General features: G+C 38.2%; 1 protein-coding gene across 1 annotated transcript in view; it reads left to right on the forward strand.

The window, feature by feature from the left end:
- Window positions 1–18,553, forward strand: part of TMEM123 (transmembrane protein 123) — a 98,231-nt gene that overhangs the window by 34,544 nt on the left and 45,134 nt on the right. Inside the window, exons 9-11 of the mRNA XM_043482154.1 lie at window positions 553–609; window positions 3,598–3,657; window positions 7,397–7,456. Coding sequence (XP_043338089.1) covers window positions 553–609; window positions 3,598–3,657; window positions 7,397–7,456 — 177 coding nt within the window. The remainder of the gene's footprint in view (window positions 1–552; window positions 610–3,597; window positions 3,658–7,396; window positions 7,457–18,553) is intronic.

An 18,553-nucleotide genomic window follows, 5' to 3' on the forward strand; every position in this document is an offset into this window, starting at 1 on the left:
CCAGGGTGAATAATGCACCCTGAAAAGTTGCTTAACTGGAGCATAGAATTCTTCCAAACTCTTTCCAAATTTTAAGGTACTAATTAAAAATTCAAATAATTATATCAAGAAGGCTTGCAATTTTACGTGAAAACCCTAAGCCACTTCATCTTCTCTCCCATTGTATGAAGTTAGGCGTGCTGGTGTACAAGACCTGGGCACTTGTTAATAGTAAGGGTGGTCCACTGTCCTCAGAATAGCAGAGCTGACAGTGGTAGAAATTCCTCATAACCACATGGCCCATATACAAACTATTTTATCAGTGGCTGGCACATAGTAAGTACCTGGTAAGTGTTACATTAGCTATATGTTTTCTGTCTTAAATAATCCAGTAAAGAGATCTAGATTTATGAATAGTTTCAAAGCATGTTTCATAGAAGCAGTGGCAAAAGTAGAACTTCCTGTGGAAAAATCTACCCTCCCACCCCTAGAAGCCGAAAGAAACATATTACCAGTATCCTTAGTTAAAATATTGATGTCCTTTCTTCACAGAATATTTCTTTGTTTTTATAGGAGCTCCAAACCAGAATGATCCTAAATCTCCAGAAAACTCCAAGGATAAGCAAAGAGGTGAGTTTTAGAAGGTCAGAAAATGGATTATCTGTCTAGCATACATAAAGTTATATCAGCCAGTCAAGTACACATAAGCTGGTACACTGACCTGTATTAGCCATGATTTGTGCATTTGTGAGTACTTAAAGCCTACCATCAAAGGCTTCTCTTCGTAGGCATCAGGAAATGCTAGTTCACTGGATTCACCATCTTTCTCAGTCTAGCAAAGTTGTGAGTAAATTCTAAAACTATTGATAAAAACATTCTGGAGTTTATTACTGAATTTTAAATCACCTTTTTAGGTATGACCTTTTATGCTCTGCCTATGAATATGAACTAGAATTCATAAATCCGCTGATCTTGCTGGTGGAAGAAATCACTTTAAGCTGGTCAGCCATGACAGCCTTAATTTGCCTTGGTGGACTCTAAGGAGACCCTGCTTATATTTCACCCATCAGATAGATTTCAACCCACCACTTTGCTTCCTTCTTGAAACAGTAGATGAGACTTTTTTCTTGTGCTTTTAGTTTGGGACAGATGGATTTCTTCCTTGATTTTCTGAATTAACATGCAAGGATAGGAACCAGACTAAATGTTATAAGTAATAGTACTATCAATGCATGTTTCTTCTAACTAATATTTAGTTTATCTTTTCACTGCCTTTATTAAGAGTGACAGAGGTAAAAACTTAAAAAGGTACACAAATCCTATCCCTGGACCCATCTTTTGTACTTTTCTTCAACAAATATTGATTGAGTGTCTCTAATGTGTGGACACAGTACGAAAGGGACCAAGCTCTGACGTCTTGGTGTTTTTGTTTGTTTTTTGTGTTATTTTGTTGTTCAAACGTACACATAACTTAAAATTCACAATGTTAGCCATTTTTAGGTGTACAGGTGGCATTAAATACATTCGCAATGTTGTGCAATGTCGTGGAGATTTTTTATTAACTTTTTACTGAACTACAGTTATATATTACAATGTTCTGTAAGTTCTGCTGTCCAGCAAAATGACTTAGTTATATACATGTATACATTCTTCTTTATTTTCTTTTCCATTGTGGTGTATTTCAGAATATTAAATGTAGTTCCCTGTGCACCTTTGCTGTTTCTCAATTCTATGTGTAACAGTTTGTATCTACTAACCCCAGACTCCTAGTCTCTCCCTCCCCTTGGAAAGCTTGGGGTTTCCTTGGAAACCCTAAGTCTGTTCTGTATATCTGTGAGTCTGTTTCTACTTCAAAGATCGGTTCATTTGTGCCATATTTTAAATTCCACATATAAGTGATTTGTTGTTGTTTAGTTACTAAGTTGTGTCTGATTCTGTGACCGCGTGGATTACAGCATGCCAAGCTTCCCTGTCCTTCACTGTCTCCCGGAGTTTGCTCAAACTCACGTCCATTTAATCAGATCACTGATTAATCAGTGATTAATCCATCAAGTCCCGTCATCTTCTGTTGCCCCTTTCTTCTTTTGCCTTCAGTCTTTCCTAGTATCAGGGTCTTTTCCAATGAGTCACCTCTTTGCATCAGGTGGCCAAAGTATAGTAGCTTCAGCATCCGTCTTTCTAATGAACCAGCAATGCAACAAGTGGGAACATGTGGGAAGAAGCAGGTTTATCATAGAAAATCAACACTTCCATTTGGCACTCTCATGTACATGCTTTGGAATCAAACAGCCTGGTCCACATCTGAGAATCCGCCACTTACTGGCTGGGTGGCCAGAATCTGCCTGCAAGGCAGGAGACCCTGATTTGATTCCTGGGTGGGAAAGATCCCCTGGAGAAAGGGATTGGCTGCCCACTCCAGTATTCATGGGCTTCCCTGGTGGCTCAGATGGTAAAGAGTCCACCTGCAGTGCAGGAGACCTGGATTCGATCCCTGGGTTGGGGAGATCCCCTGGAGGAGGACATGGCAACTCACTCCAGTATTCTTGCCTGCAGAATCTCCATGGACAGAGGTGCCTGGTGGGCTACAGTCCATGGGATCGCAAAGAGTCAGACATGACTGAGCAATGATGTACCGCTGGGTGGTCTCCTGTGGGTCTCCTGTGGGTCTTTGTCACTGCCTAGCTGTGTTCCTGTCACTGAATTGTTTTGGGGGTTAGATGGGCTAATGCAGGTTACATGCTCCCCACAAGCCCTGGCATATTTAAGCCCTTCATAATATTGTCAATTATTTGCTACCTGCTGCTAAATACATCTAAATACATCATCTACTGACGTTGATCTTTTTCAGGTTTCATCTTCACACCATAGTTTTGGGATAAATGGATTACGGTTCTAGCAAGAGGAAGAAATTTGTACTCAGAGTAAAGATAGCTCCGTCAGAAATGTTATTGTTTACTTTCTTTGTACTTGGGAGGTTTTTTGGGGGGGGGAGACCTTCTTGTGAAAACTACACAATAATGCACTCGCTCGCCTCCCATGTAGTATATGTGTTTAATCTTCCATTATATAAAGATCCAGGGTGATCCTGAAAAGTTGCTTAACTGGAGCATAGAATTATTCCAAACTCTCTTCAAATTTTAAGGTACTAGTTAAAAATTCAGGGGATTATATCAAGAACGCTTCCAGTTTGATGGGAAAACCCTAAGCTACTTCATCTTTTCTACAATATATGAAGTTAGGCGTGGTGGTATACAAGACCTGGGCACTCGTTAATAGAAATGGTGGTCCACTGTCCTCTGAAGACCAGAGTTGTCAGTAGTAGAAATTTCTCATCACCACATGGCCCTTGTACAGACTATTTTTTCAGTGGCTGGCACATAGAAAGTACTAGGTAAGTGTTACATTAGCTATATGTTTTCTGTCTTAAAATATCCAGTGATACAGATCTAGATTTATAAACAGTTTCAAGACATATTTCATAGAAGCAGTGGCAAAAGTAGAACTTCCTGTGGAATAATCTACCCTCCCACCCCTCAGAGCCCAAAAGAAACATATTGCCAGTATCCTTAGTTAAATATTGATGTCCTTTCTTTACAGAATATTTCTTTGTTTTTACAGGCGCTCCAAACCAGAATAATCCTCAGTCTGAAGAGAAGTCCAATGGTAACAACCAAGGAGGTGAGTTAAAAAGGTCAGAAAACAGATTATCTGTCTAGCATACATAACGTACTATCAGCCAGTCCAGTACATGTAAGCTGCTACACTGACTGTCTTAACTATGATTTGTTCATTTGTAAATACTTAAAGCCTCCCATCAAAGGCTTCCCTTAGTAGGCATCAGGGAGTGATAGTTCACTAGATTCATCATCTTTCTCAGTCTAGCAAATTGTCAGTAAATTCTAGAACTGTTAATAAAAACATATTGGAGTTTATTAGTGAGGTGAAGCACATTTTTCAGTGTGACATTTTGGCCTCTGCCTATGGATATGAACTAGAGTTCATAAATCTGCTGATCTTGCTGGTAGAAGAAATCACTTTAAGCTGGTCAGCCATGGCAGCATTGCCTTGGTGGACTCTTAAGAAGACCCTGCTTATATTTCACCCATCAGTTAGATTTCAGTCCACCCCCTTGCTTCCTTATTGAAACAGTAGATGAGGCCCTTTTCTTGTGCTTTTAGTTTGGGACAGATGGATTTCTTCCTTGATTTTCTGAATTAACATGCAAGGATAGGAACCAGACTGATGTTATAAATAATACTACCATCAACACATGTTTCTACTAAGTCTTATTTAGTTTATCTTCTCACTGCCTTTATTAAGAGTGACAGAGGTAGAAACTTAAAAAGATACACAGATCCTGCCCCTGGACCCATTTTTTCTACTTTCATTCAACAAATATTGATTGAGTTTCTCTAATGTGTGGACACAGTACAAAGGGGACCAAGCTCTAACTTCTTGGAGTTTTTGTTTGTTTTTGTTTTATTTTATTGTTAAAGCATACACATAACATAAAATTCAAATGTTAGCCATTTTTTGGTGTACAGGTGGCATTACATACTTTCACAGTGTTGTGCAATGTGATGGAGATATTTTATTAATTTTTTATTGAAGTACAGTTAATTTACAGTGTTGTGTAGTTTCTGCTGTCCAGCAAAATGACTTAGTTATATCGATATACATTCTTTTTTATTTTCTTTTCCATTGAGGTTTATTCCTGAATATTAAATGTAGTTCCTCTGTGCACCATTGTTGTTTCTCAATTCTATGTGTAAAAGTTTGCATCTACTAACCCCAGACTCCTACTCCTTCCCCTAGCTTGTAAACCTTGCGGTTTCCTTGGAAGCCCTAAGTCTGTTCGGTATGTCTGTGAGTCTCTTCCTACTTCATAGTTTCATTTGTACCATATTTTAGGATCCATACATAAGTGATTTGTTCTTTAGTCACTAAGTCATGTCTGCCTCTGTGACCCCACAGACTGCAGCATGCCAAGCTTCCCTGTCCTTCACTGTCTCCCAGAGTTTGCTCAAACTCATGTCCATTTAATCAGATCACTGATTAATCAGTGATTAATCCATCCAGTCACCTCATCCTCTCTTACCATGTTCTTCTTTTGCCCTCAGTCTTTCCCAGCATCAGGGTCTTTTCCAACCAGTCAGCTCTTTGCATCAGGTGGCCAAAGTATTGTAGCTTCAGCATCCATCTTTCCAATGAATATTGAGGGTTGTTTTCTTTAGGATTGACTGGTTTGATCTCCCTGCTGTCCAAGGGACTCTTAAGACTCTTCTCTGGCACCACAGTTCAAAAGGATCAAATCTTTGTGTTCAGCCTTCTTTATGGTTCGACTCACATGTGTAAATGACTAGTGAATAAACCATAGCTTTTACCTGATAGACCTTTGTTTGCAAAGTAATGTCTCTGCTTTTTAATAAGCTATGTATAAAGTGATTGCCAGACTTCTAAAGCCACCATAATGCATAGCCAATATGAGATGAAATTAATTTTTTATGAATCTGTGCCACTTTATGAACTTAATTCCATTTAGTGAAGTATTCTGCTGTAATACTTTGTCTTTTTTTGTCACTTAAATCATCCGCTTCCTTGTACTTAGATCGTCCAAGACATTCTTTATTTCAGTGCTTGCACACAGTAGGTACTTCATAAGTATTTTTTGGAAAAGGGTGAAGAGGTCTTAAAACTAGAAAGAGCTTAGAAAGAAGGTAGTTTCTGCCTTCTTCCTCAAGCCAGAAAAAAGAAAAAATGAAAGCCTCCGTCATAAGAGTGACTACAGCAGGGAGAGAAAAACAGGAGGCTCTTGTAATCTGGGCAGAAGAGGAAGAGAAGGGGTAATGGGGATAAGTGGGTAGAGTCTAGATCTGCTTGGGGAGTGGAACTGATAACATTGCTAATGGAATGGATGGTGGAGTGAGGAAGAAGGAAGAATCAAAAGATAACTTCCAGTGTTAGGGTTGAGCAACCAGCAATGCAACAAGTGGGAACATGCGGGAAGAAGCCAGTTTATCATAGAAAATCAACACTTCCATTTGGCACTCTCATGTACACGCTTTGGAATCAAACAGCCTGGTCCACATCTGAGAATCCGCCACTTACTGGCTGGGTGGCCAGAATCTGCCTGCAAGGCAGGAGACCCTGGTTCGATTCCTGGGTGGAAAAGATCCCCTGGAGAAAGGGATCAGCTACCCACTCCAGTATTCATGGGCTTCCCTGGTGGCTCAGATGGTAAAGAATCCGCCTGCCAAACAGGAGACCTGGATTCGATCCCTGGGTTGGGAAGATTCCCCTGGAGGAAGACATGGCAACTCACTCCAGTATTCTTGCCTGCAGAATCTCCATGGACAGAGGTGCCTGGTGGGCTACAGTCCATGGGATCGCAAAGAGTCAGACATGACTGAGCAATGATGTACCGCTGGGTGGTCTCCTGTGGGTCTCCTGTGGGTCTTTGTCACTGCCTAGCTGTGTTCCTGTCACTGAATTGTTTTGGGGGTTAGATGGGCTAATGCAGGTTACATGCTCCCCACAAGGCCTGGCATGGTGCAGGTCCTTCATAATATTGTCAATTATTTGCTGCCTGCGGCTAAATACATCTAAATACATCGTCTACTGACCTTGATCTTTTTCAGGTTTAATCTTCACACCATAGTCTTTTGGGATAAATGAATTATGGTTCCAGCAAGAGGAAGATATTTGCACACAGAGTAAAGATAGTTCCATCAGAATTGTTATTGCTTAGTTTCTTTGTACTTGGGAGGATTTTGCGGTGTGGGACGCCTTCTTTGGAAAAGTACACAGTAATACACTTGCTCGCCTCCCATGTAATATATGTGTTTAATCTTCCATTATACCAAGATCCAGGGTGAATAATGCACCTTGAAACGTTGCTTAACTGGAGCATAGAATTCTTCCAAACTTTTTCCAAATTTTAAGGTACTAGTTTAAAATTCAAAGAATTATATCAAGAAGGCTTGCAATTTTACATGAAAACCCTAAGCCACTTCATCTTCTCTCCATTGTATGAAGTTAGGCGTGCTGGTGTACAAGACCTGGGCACTCGTTAATAGTAAGGGTGGTCCACTGTCCTCAGAAGACCAGAGTTGTCAGTAGTAGAAATTTCTCATCACCACATGACCCATGTAGAAACTATTTTATCAGTGGCTGGCATATAGTAAGTACCTGGTAAGTGTTACATTAGCTATATGTTTTCTGTCTAAAATATCCAGTGATACAGATCTAGATTTATAAACAGTTTCAAGGTATGTTTTATAGAAGCAGTGGCAAAAGTAGAACTTCCTGTGGAAAAATCTACCCTCCCACCCCTCAGAGGCCAACAGAAACATATTGCCACTATTCTTAGTTAAATATTGATATCCGTTCTTCACAGGATATTTCTTTGTTTTTATAGGAGCTCCAAACCAGAATAATCCTCAGTCTGTACAAAACTCCAGTGGTAGCAACCAAGGAGATGAGTTTTAAGAGGTCAGAAAACGGATTATCTGTCTAGCATACATAAAGTAATATCAGCTAGTCCAATACTTGTAAGCTGGTACACTGACCTGTCTTAACCATGATTTTGCATTTGTGAATACTTAAAGCCTCCCATCAAAGGCTTCCCTTAGTAGGCATCAGGAAATGATAGTTCACTGGATTCATCATCTAGCATCAACTGGTAAAGTTGTGAGTAAATTCTAAAAGTATTAATAAAAACATACTGGAGTTTATTAGTGAGTTTTGAAGCACATTTTTCGGTATGACATTTTGGGCTCTTCCTGTGGCTATGAACTCATAAATCTGCTGATCTTGCTGGTAGAAGAAATCACTTTAAGCTGGTCAGCTATGGTAGCCTTAATTTGCCTTGGTGGACTCTCAGGAGACCTTGCTTATATTTCACCTGTCAGTCAGATTTCAATCCACCCCCTTGCTTCCTTATTGAAACAGTAGATGAGGCCCTTTTCTTGTGCTTTTAGATTGGGACAGATGGATTTCTTCCTTGATTTTCTGAATTAACATGCAAGGATAGGAACCAGACTGATGTTATAAATAATAGTACCATCAACACATGTTTCTACTAAGTTATATTTAGTTTATCTTCTCACTGCCTTTATTAAGAGTGACAGAGGTAGAAACTTCAAAAGGTACACAAATCCTGTCCCTCCTGTTTTTTGTACTTTATTCAATGACTATTGAGTGTCTGTAATGTGTGGACACAGTGCAAAAGGGACCAAGCTCTAACTTCTTGGGAGTTTTTGTTTTTTGTTTTATTTTATTGTTTAAACATACACATAACTAAAAATTCACAGATTTGGCCAGTTTTAGGTGTACAGGTTGCATTAAATACATTCACAGTGTTGTGCTATATCATGGAGATTTTTTACTGAAATACGGTTAATGTACAATGTTGTGTTAATTCCTGCTGTCCAGCAAAATGACTTAGTTATATACATGTATACATTCTTTTTTATTTTCTTTTCCATTTTGGTTTATTCCTGAATATTAAATGTAGTTCCCTGTGTACTGTTGTTATATAGAACTGAGAAGTTCTATGTGTAATGGTTTGCATCTACTAACCCCAGACCCCTAGTCCCTCCCTCCCCGACCCTTGCTCCCCCTTGGAGACCCTATGTTTGTTCTGTGTATCTGTGAGTCTGTTTCTACTTCATAGATAGGTTCATTTGTGCCATATTTTAAATTCTACATATAAGTGATTTGTTGTTGTTTAGTCACTAAGTCGTGTCTGCCTCTGTGACCCCACGGACTGCAGCATGCCAAGCTTCCCTGTCCTTCACTGTCTCCCAGAGTTTGCTGAAATTCATGTCCATTTAATCAGATCACTGCTTAATCAGTGAATAATCCATCCAGTCACCTCATTCTCTCTTGCCCCCTTCTTCTTTTGCCCTCAGTCTTTCCCAGCATCAGGGTCTTTTCCAATGAGTCAGCTCTTTGCATCAGGTGGCCAAAGTATTGTAGCTTCAGCATCCATCTTTCCAATGAATATTGAGGGTTGATTTTCTTTAGGATTAATTGGTTTGATCACCTTGCTGTCCAAGGGACTCTTAAGAATCTTCTTCAGCACCACAGTTCCAAAGCATCAATTCTTTTGTGTCCAGCCTTCTTTATGGTTCAACTCACATGTATAAATGACTACTGGAAAAACCATAGCTTTGACTATGTGGACCTTTGTCAGTGGAATGATGCCTCTGCTTTTCAATATGCTGTCTAGCTTGTCATACCATTTCTTCGAAGTAGCAAGCATGTTTCATTTCAAGGCTGAAGTCACCATCCTCAGTGATTTTGGGGCCTAAGAACATAAAACGTCACTGTTTCTACTTTCACCCCTTCTATTTCCCAAGAAGTGATGGGACCAGATGCCATGATCTTCATTTTTTGAATGTTGGGTTTCAAGTCAGGTTTTTCACTCTCCTCTTCCACCTTCATCAGGAGGCTTTTCATCTTTAGTTTTTCGCTTTCTGCCATAAGGATGGTGTCATCTGCATATCTGAGGTTATTGATATTTCTCCTGGAAATTTTGATTCCAGCTTGTGCTTCATCCAGCTCAGCATTTTGCATGATGTACTCTGCCAGAAGTTAAATAGGCAGGGTGACAGCCTTGGCATATTCTTTTCCCAATTTTGAACAAATCTGTTGTTCCATGTCCAGTTCTAACTGTTGCTTCTTCGCCTGCATACAGGTTTCTCAGGAGTGGTCTGTTACTCCTATCTCTTTCAGAATTTTCCACAGTTTGTTGTGATCCACACGGTCAGACTTTAGCGTAGTCAGTGAAACAGAAGTAGATGCTTTTTGTAATTCCCTTACTTTCTCTATGAGCCAGTGGATGTTGGTGATTAGCAGTTGGTTACAGGGAAAAACGAGGTATTTCCACTATCATGAACAGATGGAAGTTTCTAATGACCGATCCAATGGTCAGAGAAATTCCCCCTTTTGCAGTAGTTTGGGAAATGCAGATAAAAGCATTGTCTTCCCAAGAACGAGAGAAAAAGGTATACAGGCCTGGTTCAGTCATCTTGGAAAAGCTGTCTCCTTCAGATGTCGTCTGCTTCATTTTTTAGAAGTCTTTGTTTTCAAGTCACCAGTGCAAGTCCACTCTGGGTTTGATCCTTTCCTTATAGGTGATGTGTTAATCCAAGAGTCTTCTTCTTTTAGGATTTAATGACACAAGGTTGGTTAACAGTACGTGATTGAGGCCTTTTCAGTGGGATTGAAAGGAGTCTTTCTAGAGATGAAATCTCCAGATTGCAGAGTGTGGTGTTTGAGGTTTCATTCCCCAGGAATACACTATGAACAGATGACTGAAGTTAGTTATTTCTGTGACATACATTTTAAGATACTAACTAGAGTATGACTGATAACATCATACCAGGACATATCAGAATTTTATAAAATTTCTGGAACATTTATATTAATAACATTCACCATGCATTATAACCTAAGAAGGTTTATCATCACTTATTTAACAGTGCTTCCAATATAGTTTAACATGCCAAATGAGCCTAAATAGTTTGATTTCTCTTTTTGTAAAGAAAGAGAACAAATCGTTTGAGATGTTGTAAGAGCCCTCTGAAAATTTCCAGTGTTACTTTCAGGTCAAAAAGACTTTATTTAGAATTTTATCTTGGGGAAGTTTATCAAAAATATCAACGAGTTCAGACATCTGACTAAATATGATCCCAGATTATTATAAATCAATACTTTACTACCTAAGAAGGTTACATAGTTCTGAGCAAAATTTTTCTTTTAAAATTGAAAAGACTTTGTTTTCATAAGTAAAAACAAAGATCTGATTAAGATAACATGAAGCACAGAAAAATAATTTTGGTAAAACACAAAATCTTTGCTTTCTAGACAAGAGTACTTAGAAGGTAAGAAAGAAAACTTTCATAGAATTTTATCAGAAGCAGATCATAGTCCAAGCAAACTTTGGTCTTTTAGTAGATGATGGAAAATTAAGTTCCAGTTTTACATAAGTACACTATTGATATTAAAGCTTATTTTTTTTAAACCCTTACAACAAATTCTTTCAATCTTACCTAACTTGATCACTCATAAAATTCCTTTTCCAGATTCTCTTTCCAAAAACCTACAACTTTCTTAATATCCCTTCAGATTTTATTCTGTGTTTTCCTCTTTCCCTTTCTGAAATGGTAAGCCTGCTTTAGGACAGTTACTTACTTTTATTTCAACAAAAATACATCTCTTATACCTTCTTTTACCATCCTATTTTTCTTGTATATGAAGATTTTTCATTTACTATTTCTTGTAGCTTTAATTATGTTAAAGGATTAGAATTCTTAACCCTTGGTAACCTTAGTTTCTAATAAAGCATTCTTTAATCAATTTATGAATACCATTCATAATTTCTAGAATCATGCTTTCTCATAGTATAGTTCTTTAGCATGGCATAAAACATGTTTACTAAGAAAACTAAATATCTTTAGTAACTCTGTAAAAGAAAGCCAAAAGTGGATAAACTTATTTTCGGTATTTACTTTTTCAGTGTTTTATCTTATTTGAAAATGATTCAGATATTCAATGAGTTTAACTCACTATTTAGCTGAACTTAAGAAAATCTTAAGGTTCTAGGGTATGAGAAGATTTAGGGAAATTTTTTTTTAAATTAATTAATTAATTTATTTATTTTTTAATTAGTTGGAGGCTAATTACTTCACAACATTTCAGTGGGTTTTGTCATACATTGATATGAATCAACCATAGATTCACACGTATTCCCCATCCCGATCCCCCCTCCCTAGGGAAATTTTTAAAAGTTTACTTAAAAGCTATTTTGTGTACATCTATTTTACTTGTTTTTTAAAAATTATATTTAGATTAATTATGAAAGTCTGATCATACTGTTATTTTTCTTGCTGAATTATCATTAAAGATCAGTGCAGTACTTTGAGAACAGCTTCAGGCTTAATCTCTGGGTTGGGAAGATAACCTGGATTAAGAAATGGCAATTCACTCCAGTATTCTTGCCTGGAAAATTTCATGGACAGAGGAGCCTAGCAGACTGTAGTCCAAGGGGTTGCAAAGAGTCAGACACGACTGATCACACACATGTATACACACATTAGAGTCCTTGAGATGACTTTAAATGCTCCTTCTAGCACAGGGTATTTATCTTGAGGGGGAAAAGCATTGCCTCAAATTTTTTCCTGAAGAGACCAGATAATACAGCTATTATAAAACTGTTTTGTTTATTGTGTAAGATTTTTGCATAACTGTTTTATCCCTTTGATATATCTCTGAAACTTGAAGATCCTTATGTAACCTGTTGAATTTGTGGTTTTTTAATAGGACATGATGCTCAATATTTTGTTTTGTTAGTAACATTTCTAATTGTAGAAAAATTGTCATTTTTTGAACATACTATTTACCAATTTATTGGGTGCAATTTACTGTTGGGAAAAGAGGAGACTGCTGGCAGTACCACTTAAAACATGGATCTGTATTGCTATTACAGAGGACTCACCGCATTGAATTCAGCAAATCCAGTTGTTCTCGATTGTGTTTGTTTTTGGTCTCCATCTGAGTTCTATCAGTGCTTTCTATGATTTATTCATCTTGGCATCTAACACTATATGGAACCAAGTACATATTTTGTAGTTGCTGATTTACAAAGAACCACTGTATATGTTTTTCAGACTTTACTGGTTCATGCTCCAATCTTATCTGTTATTCTAGCTGAATTTTTTTTGTTTATAGAGTAAGATAGACACTTGAGGTTAAAGAAAGGGGAATTAAGGTTACTTTCTAGCTGTACCACAGAGTTACATGTGATGGTTTTGTTTTTTAGTATGTTCTAATAATTATTTGAAGACAGACATACTTTTGACCTTCTTTTGTACAGGGATTGTTTGATGCTTCATCCTCTTAGAAAGAAAATAATCTCCCCCATTTCATGTATAGTCTGAGAGCATATTATTTAGGGTCTGGGATGGATCGATTTATCCTTCCTGTGCAAGAAAGGCACAGGCCCAGATTGTTTTTCATAACAGGGTTTGGGCAAGGAAATGTAACATAGTCTAGAATGGACATTAGATGTCAGAACAACAGTTCAGTATAAGGATATAGGATCATTCTTCTTGATCAGTTAGGATTAATGCTTCCCCCAAAAGGGGAGTCTCAGGTTCAAGGTACCACCATCCAGTCTGAAGCTCTTTTCTTGGGCATAATTTTACAAAGCAGTTGACCTCCCTTAATGTTCTCACCATACATGACTGCCTTTGGCTTGGTACAGTTGTTTAGTACATCCTTGGTACAGTTGCTTGGGCTGCTCTAGTGGGGTTGGCTTTATCCACAGATCCAGCAGGACCATAGCAGTTTTGAACAGATGCACCTGGTTTGAGTGTTAGATTTCTGCAGAAAAGGTAGTGGAAATTTGGGAACAGCTTACTCAAATAATTATTCCAACTGTTACCCCCAATGAAAACACTAGAAACCTTACTGATGGGAAGAATTCATCAGGTACATAATCTCATATTCCTTAGTGCCTTCCTTTATTTCCTTTGGGTAAAGTGGTTTATGTATGAAAGAAATATTAGATGGAAACTTCCAGTTAGGTTGTAAGCTGCTACAAGACAGAAACTAGATGACCTGACAGGTTATCTCAGATGCAGATGGTGTTAGATGGACAGACAGAGATGTAGGTATAGATATTGTTATTTCTAACCAGAGAGTTGATGTAGGAAACAATTTCTCTGATTACTCCGAAGGTTACTGTGTACTTAAGGAAGTGCTTCAACTCTTCAAAGGCTTTATTTTGTTCAACTCATGTTTATGAGATTGCATTTGAAAACTGCTGATAATTTTTAACATCATTAGATTTTGTAGGAATGTAGAGTGGGAAATCATGCAATATTATGTTCAGTTTCAGGAACAAATGTTTGTTTTGACTGTCCACTCTGCTATTCACTGTTTTAGGCACAAGGCATGTAGTGATATTAGGTTGGTTCAAAAGTAATTGTGGTTTTGCATTGTTGAACTTTGCTGTTTGATACTGGAATATATTCTTAAATTGAGCTATGAAGTTTTGCCTAATCCACCATATTCACCTGACCTCTTACACACCGACAACCACTTCTTCAAGCATCTTGACAACTTTTTGCAGGGAAAATGCTTCCACAGCCAGCAGGCGTTAGGAAATGCTTTGTAGGAGTTTTTCAAATCCCAAAGTATGGATTTTTATGCTACAGCAATAAACAAACTTATTTCTCGTTGGCAAAAATATGTTGATCATTAAGGTTTCTATTTTTATTAATAAAAATGTGTTTGTGCCTAGTTACAGTGATTTAAGATTCATGGTCCGAAACTAAAGTTACTTTTTCACCAACCTAATAAATAAGACAGATTAGGCCCTGCTCTCAAGAAGTTTATAATCAGTTGGTGGTTGAGTCTGTAAGTAGTGTCTGACTCTTTTGACCCCATGGACTATGGCCTGCCAGCTCCTCTGTCCATGAGGCTTCTCCAGGCAAGAATACTGGAGTGGGTTGTCATTTCCTTCTCCAGGGGATCTTCCCAACCCAGGGATCGAACCTGGGTCTCCTGCATTGCAGGCAGATTCTTTACCAACTGAGCTATGAGGGAAGCCCTTATAATCTGGTGAGGAGATACAAACTATGAGATAAACAACTGAAGGCGATTTCAGATCATGATTTTTAGAAATAAACAGGATATATATATATACATATATATATATATATATGTATATGGTGGAGAATGACTGAGGAAGGGCTGCCTCAGACCAGGTGGTCTGGGAGGACCTCTCTGAGGTGGAGTCATCTGAGCTGAGCCCTGCCTGACAGGAAGGAGCCAGCCCTGCACATACCAGAAGGAAGAGCGTTGCAGGCAGAAGGAATAATTAGTGCAGGTGTGAAACAGGAGTGAACCTCTGTGACATGTGGCTGGCATGCAGCCGTTGGTGTGTACTTATTACATACAGGAATTATGAAATGGGAATACAGTGTTTAATATGTAAGAGTTGTATTTTGAAACATCAAAAACATAGTAGAGCACATTTCAGAAGAAGAGGCCAGAGATGTGGATTCTGGCTACTTGATTAAATTTTCTGGGTCTTTTTTGTTGTCATTCGAGTGGAGGTAAGTGTTAGTTCTTCAGACATAAAATGCTATGGTGATTCTAAACTACAGTGCACCTTCATATTCTCTGTACTTTCAAGACAGCAGGTATAATAATAAATTGGAGTGGTTCTGGTGCTTTCTTTCCTGAAGTGTGCCGCTATCCCGAATTAGGAGCCAGATGAAAAGCTTCCAGTTCAGATCAAGAACTGTTGCTTGTACTTGACTGTGATGTGAGCTTTAAAAGGGAGCATCAGATGTTTAACAGTTAAACCATTTTCAGGGTTAGCGGTATGGGGCTGGGTAACCAGCCTGTTGTATGAGTTCTGGGAAAACCCAGGAGATTGTGAATGTTAGCTTGGGTTTGTGGGGGCTGTGAGCTTGTGATGAATGGAGGTTAGGAGGGAGAAACGGTGTGGGATGCACATGTGCTGAGAATTCAGTGCAGAAATCCCAGAAATACCAAGAAATGCTAAACAGCAACAGAAATGAGGAAAATGAGCAGTTTTTAGTACTTTTGTTCCTTTTCACAGATAGTGTAGAAGATAAACATAGGTGTCCTCCCTCTCCCCTCAAAAGTAAATCTAGGGCAGAAAGCCAGCTACCAGACCCTCTGTTCCTATTGTCTTTCAGTATGCACACGGGGGTTTGACACACAGTGAGTGCCCAGTGGGTCCTTGCTGAATCTGAATTTTAGTTTGAATAGGAGAATGGACTTACTTGGCATTGAATACATGACACTCATTTTTTTAGCTTGCTCTGGACTCTCATGTCGTCTTTCAGACAAATGTTATTGACTTATCTACTCAATCGTGTATAGTAATACATAGAGATTTCTCAAGAATAACTTTCCCACATGCATAGTATTAAAAAAAAAAAGACTTTGATGTACTGGTTATAGAATTAAGCAGTAGTTGGTATCAGGCATTCATCTTTTTGTCAGTATCTTCTTTTTCTCCTTAATATTTTAATTTTGTTTACAACTTAATATAAAATGAGTAATGCATGTACATAATTTGAAAGTTCAGAGAATACTTGAAAATATGAAATACATAATACCTGCCTTCCTTTCTCTATTGAGTCCCACTGACTCCTTTTCTCAGATGTCCTTTAATGGTCAAAAGCCAGACTCATTGTTTCCATCCAAAGATCTGTATTTTGTGTCTCACTTGAATGACCAACCATTTGTATCTAAAGCAAGAAATGATTACCAGTTTTACATGTATTCTTCCAAAGACAGTTTAAAAGTGAGAGTGTTAGTCACTCAGTTGTGTCCAACTCTTTGTGACCCCATGGACTGTAGCTCACAAGGATCCACTGTTCATGGAATTCTCCAGGCAAGACAGTTTAAGCCTAATCCATATATAGCATATGTGGTTTTTTTTTTTTTTTTTTTAGTTTTTTTTTTTTTTTTTTTATTTTTTTATTAGTTGGAGGCTAATTACTTCACAACATTTCAGTGGGTTTTGTCATACATTGATATGAATCAGCCATAGATTTACACTTATTCCCCATCCCGATCCCCCCTCCCACCTCCCTCTCCACCCGATTCCTCTGGGTCTTCCCAGTGCACCAGGCCCGAGCACTTGTCTCATGCATCCCACCTGGGCTGGTGATCTGTTTCACCATAGATAGTATACATGCTGTTCTTTTGAAACATCCCACCCTCACCTTCTCCCACAGAGTTCAAAAGTCTGTTCTGTATTTCTGTGTCTCTTTTTCTGTTTTGCATATAGGGTTATCGTTACCATCTTTCTAAATTCCATATATATGTGTTAGTATGCTGTAATGTTCTTTATCTTTCTGGCTTACTTCACTCTGTATAAGGGGCTCCAGTTTCATCCATCTCATTAGGACTGGTTCAAATGAATTCTTTTTAATGGCTGAGTAATATTCCATGGTGTATATGTACCACAGCTTCCTTATCCATTCATCTGCTGATGGGCATCTAAGTTGCTTCCATGTCCTGGCTATTATAAACAGTGCTGCGATGAACATTGGGGTGCACGTGTCTCTTTCAGATCTGGTTTCCTCTGTGTGTATGCCCAGAAGTGGGATTGCTGGGTCATATGGCAGTTCTATTTCCAGTTTTTAAGGAATCTCCACACTGTTCCCCATAGTGGCTATACTAGTTTGCATTCCCACCAACGGTGTAAGAGGGTTCCCTTTTCTCCCGCCCTCTAGCATTTATTGCTTGTAGACTTTTTGGATAGCAGCCATCCTGACTGGCGTGTAATGGTACCTCATTGTGGTTTTGATTTGCATTTCTCTAATAATGAGTGATGTTGAGCATCTTTTCATGTGTTTGTTAGCCATCTGTATGTCTTCTTTGGAGAAATGTCTGTTTAGTTCTCTGGCCCATTTTTTGATTGGGTCATTTATTTTTTCTGGAATTGAGCTTCAGGAGTTGCTTGTATATTTTTGAGATTAATCCTTTGTCTGTTGCTTCATTTGCTATTATTTTCTCCCAATCTGAGGGCTGTCTTTTCACCTTACTTATAGTTTCCTTTGTTGTGCAAAAGCTTTTTAAGTTTCATTAGGTCCCATTTGTTTAGTTTTGCTTTTAAATTTCCAATATTCTGGGAAGTGGGTCATAGAGGATCCTGCTGTGATTTATGTCAGAGAGTGTTTTGCCTATGTTCTCCTCTAGGAGTTTTATAGTTTCTGGTCTTACATTTAGATCTTTAATCCATTTTGAGTTTATTTTTGTGTATGGTGTTAGAAAGTGTTCTAGTTTCATTCTTTTACAAGTGGTTGACCAGTTTTCCCAGCACCACTTGTTAAAGAGGTTGTCTTTTTTCCATTGTATATCCTTGCCTCCTTTGTCAAAGATAAGGTGTCCATAGGTACGTGGATTTATCTCTGGGCTTTCTATTCTGTTCCATTGATCTATATTTCTGTCTTTGTGCCAGTACCATACTGTCTTGATGACTGTGGCTTTTTAGTATAGTCTGAAGTCAGGCAAGTTGATTCCTCCAGTTCCATTCTTCTTTCTCAAGATTACTTTGGCTATTCAAGGTTTTTTATATTTCCATACAAATTGTGAAATTATTTGTTCTAGTTCTGTGAAAAATACCATTGGTAGCTTGATAGGGATTGCATTGAATCTATAGATTGCTTTGGGGTAGAATAGCCATTTTGACAATATTGATTCTTCCAATCCATGAACACGGTATGTTTCTCCATCTGTTTGTGTCCTCTTTGATTTCTTTCATCAGTGTTTTATAGTTTTCTATGTATAGGTCTTTTGTTTCTTTAGGTAGATATACTCCTAAGTATTTTATTCTTTTTGTTGCAATGGTGAATGCTATTGTTTCCTTAATTTCTCTTTCTGTTTTTTCATTGTTAGTATATAGGAATGCAAGGGCTTTCTGTGTGTTAATTTTATATCCTGCAACTTTACTATATTCATTGATTAGCTCTAGTAATTTTCTGGTAGAGTCTTTAGGGTTTTCTATGTAGAGGAT

The sequence above is a fragment of the Cervus canadensis genome, chromosome 11 (genome assembly GCF_019320065.1).
Source record: "Cervus canadensis isolate Bull #8, Minnesota chromosome 11, ASM1932006v1, whole genome shotgun sequence".
NCBI classification, from domain to species: domain Eukaryota; kingdom Metazoa; phylum Chordata; class Mammalia; order Artiodactyla; family Cervidae; genus Cervus; species Cervus canadensis.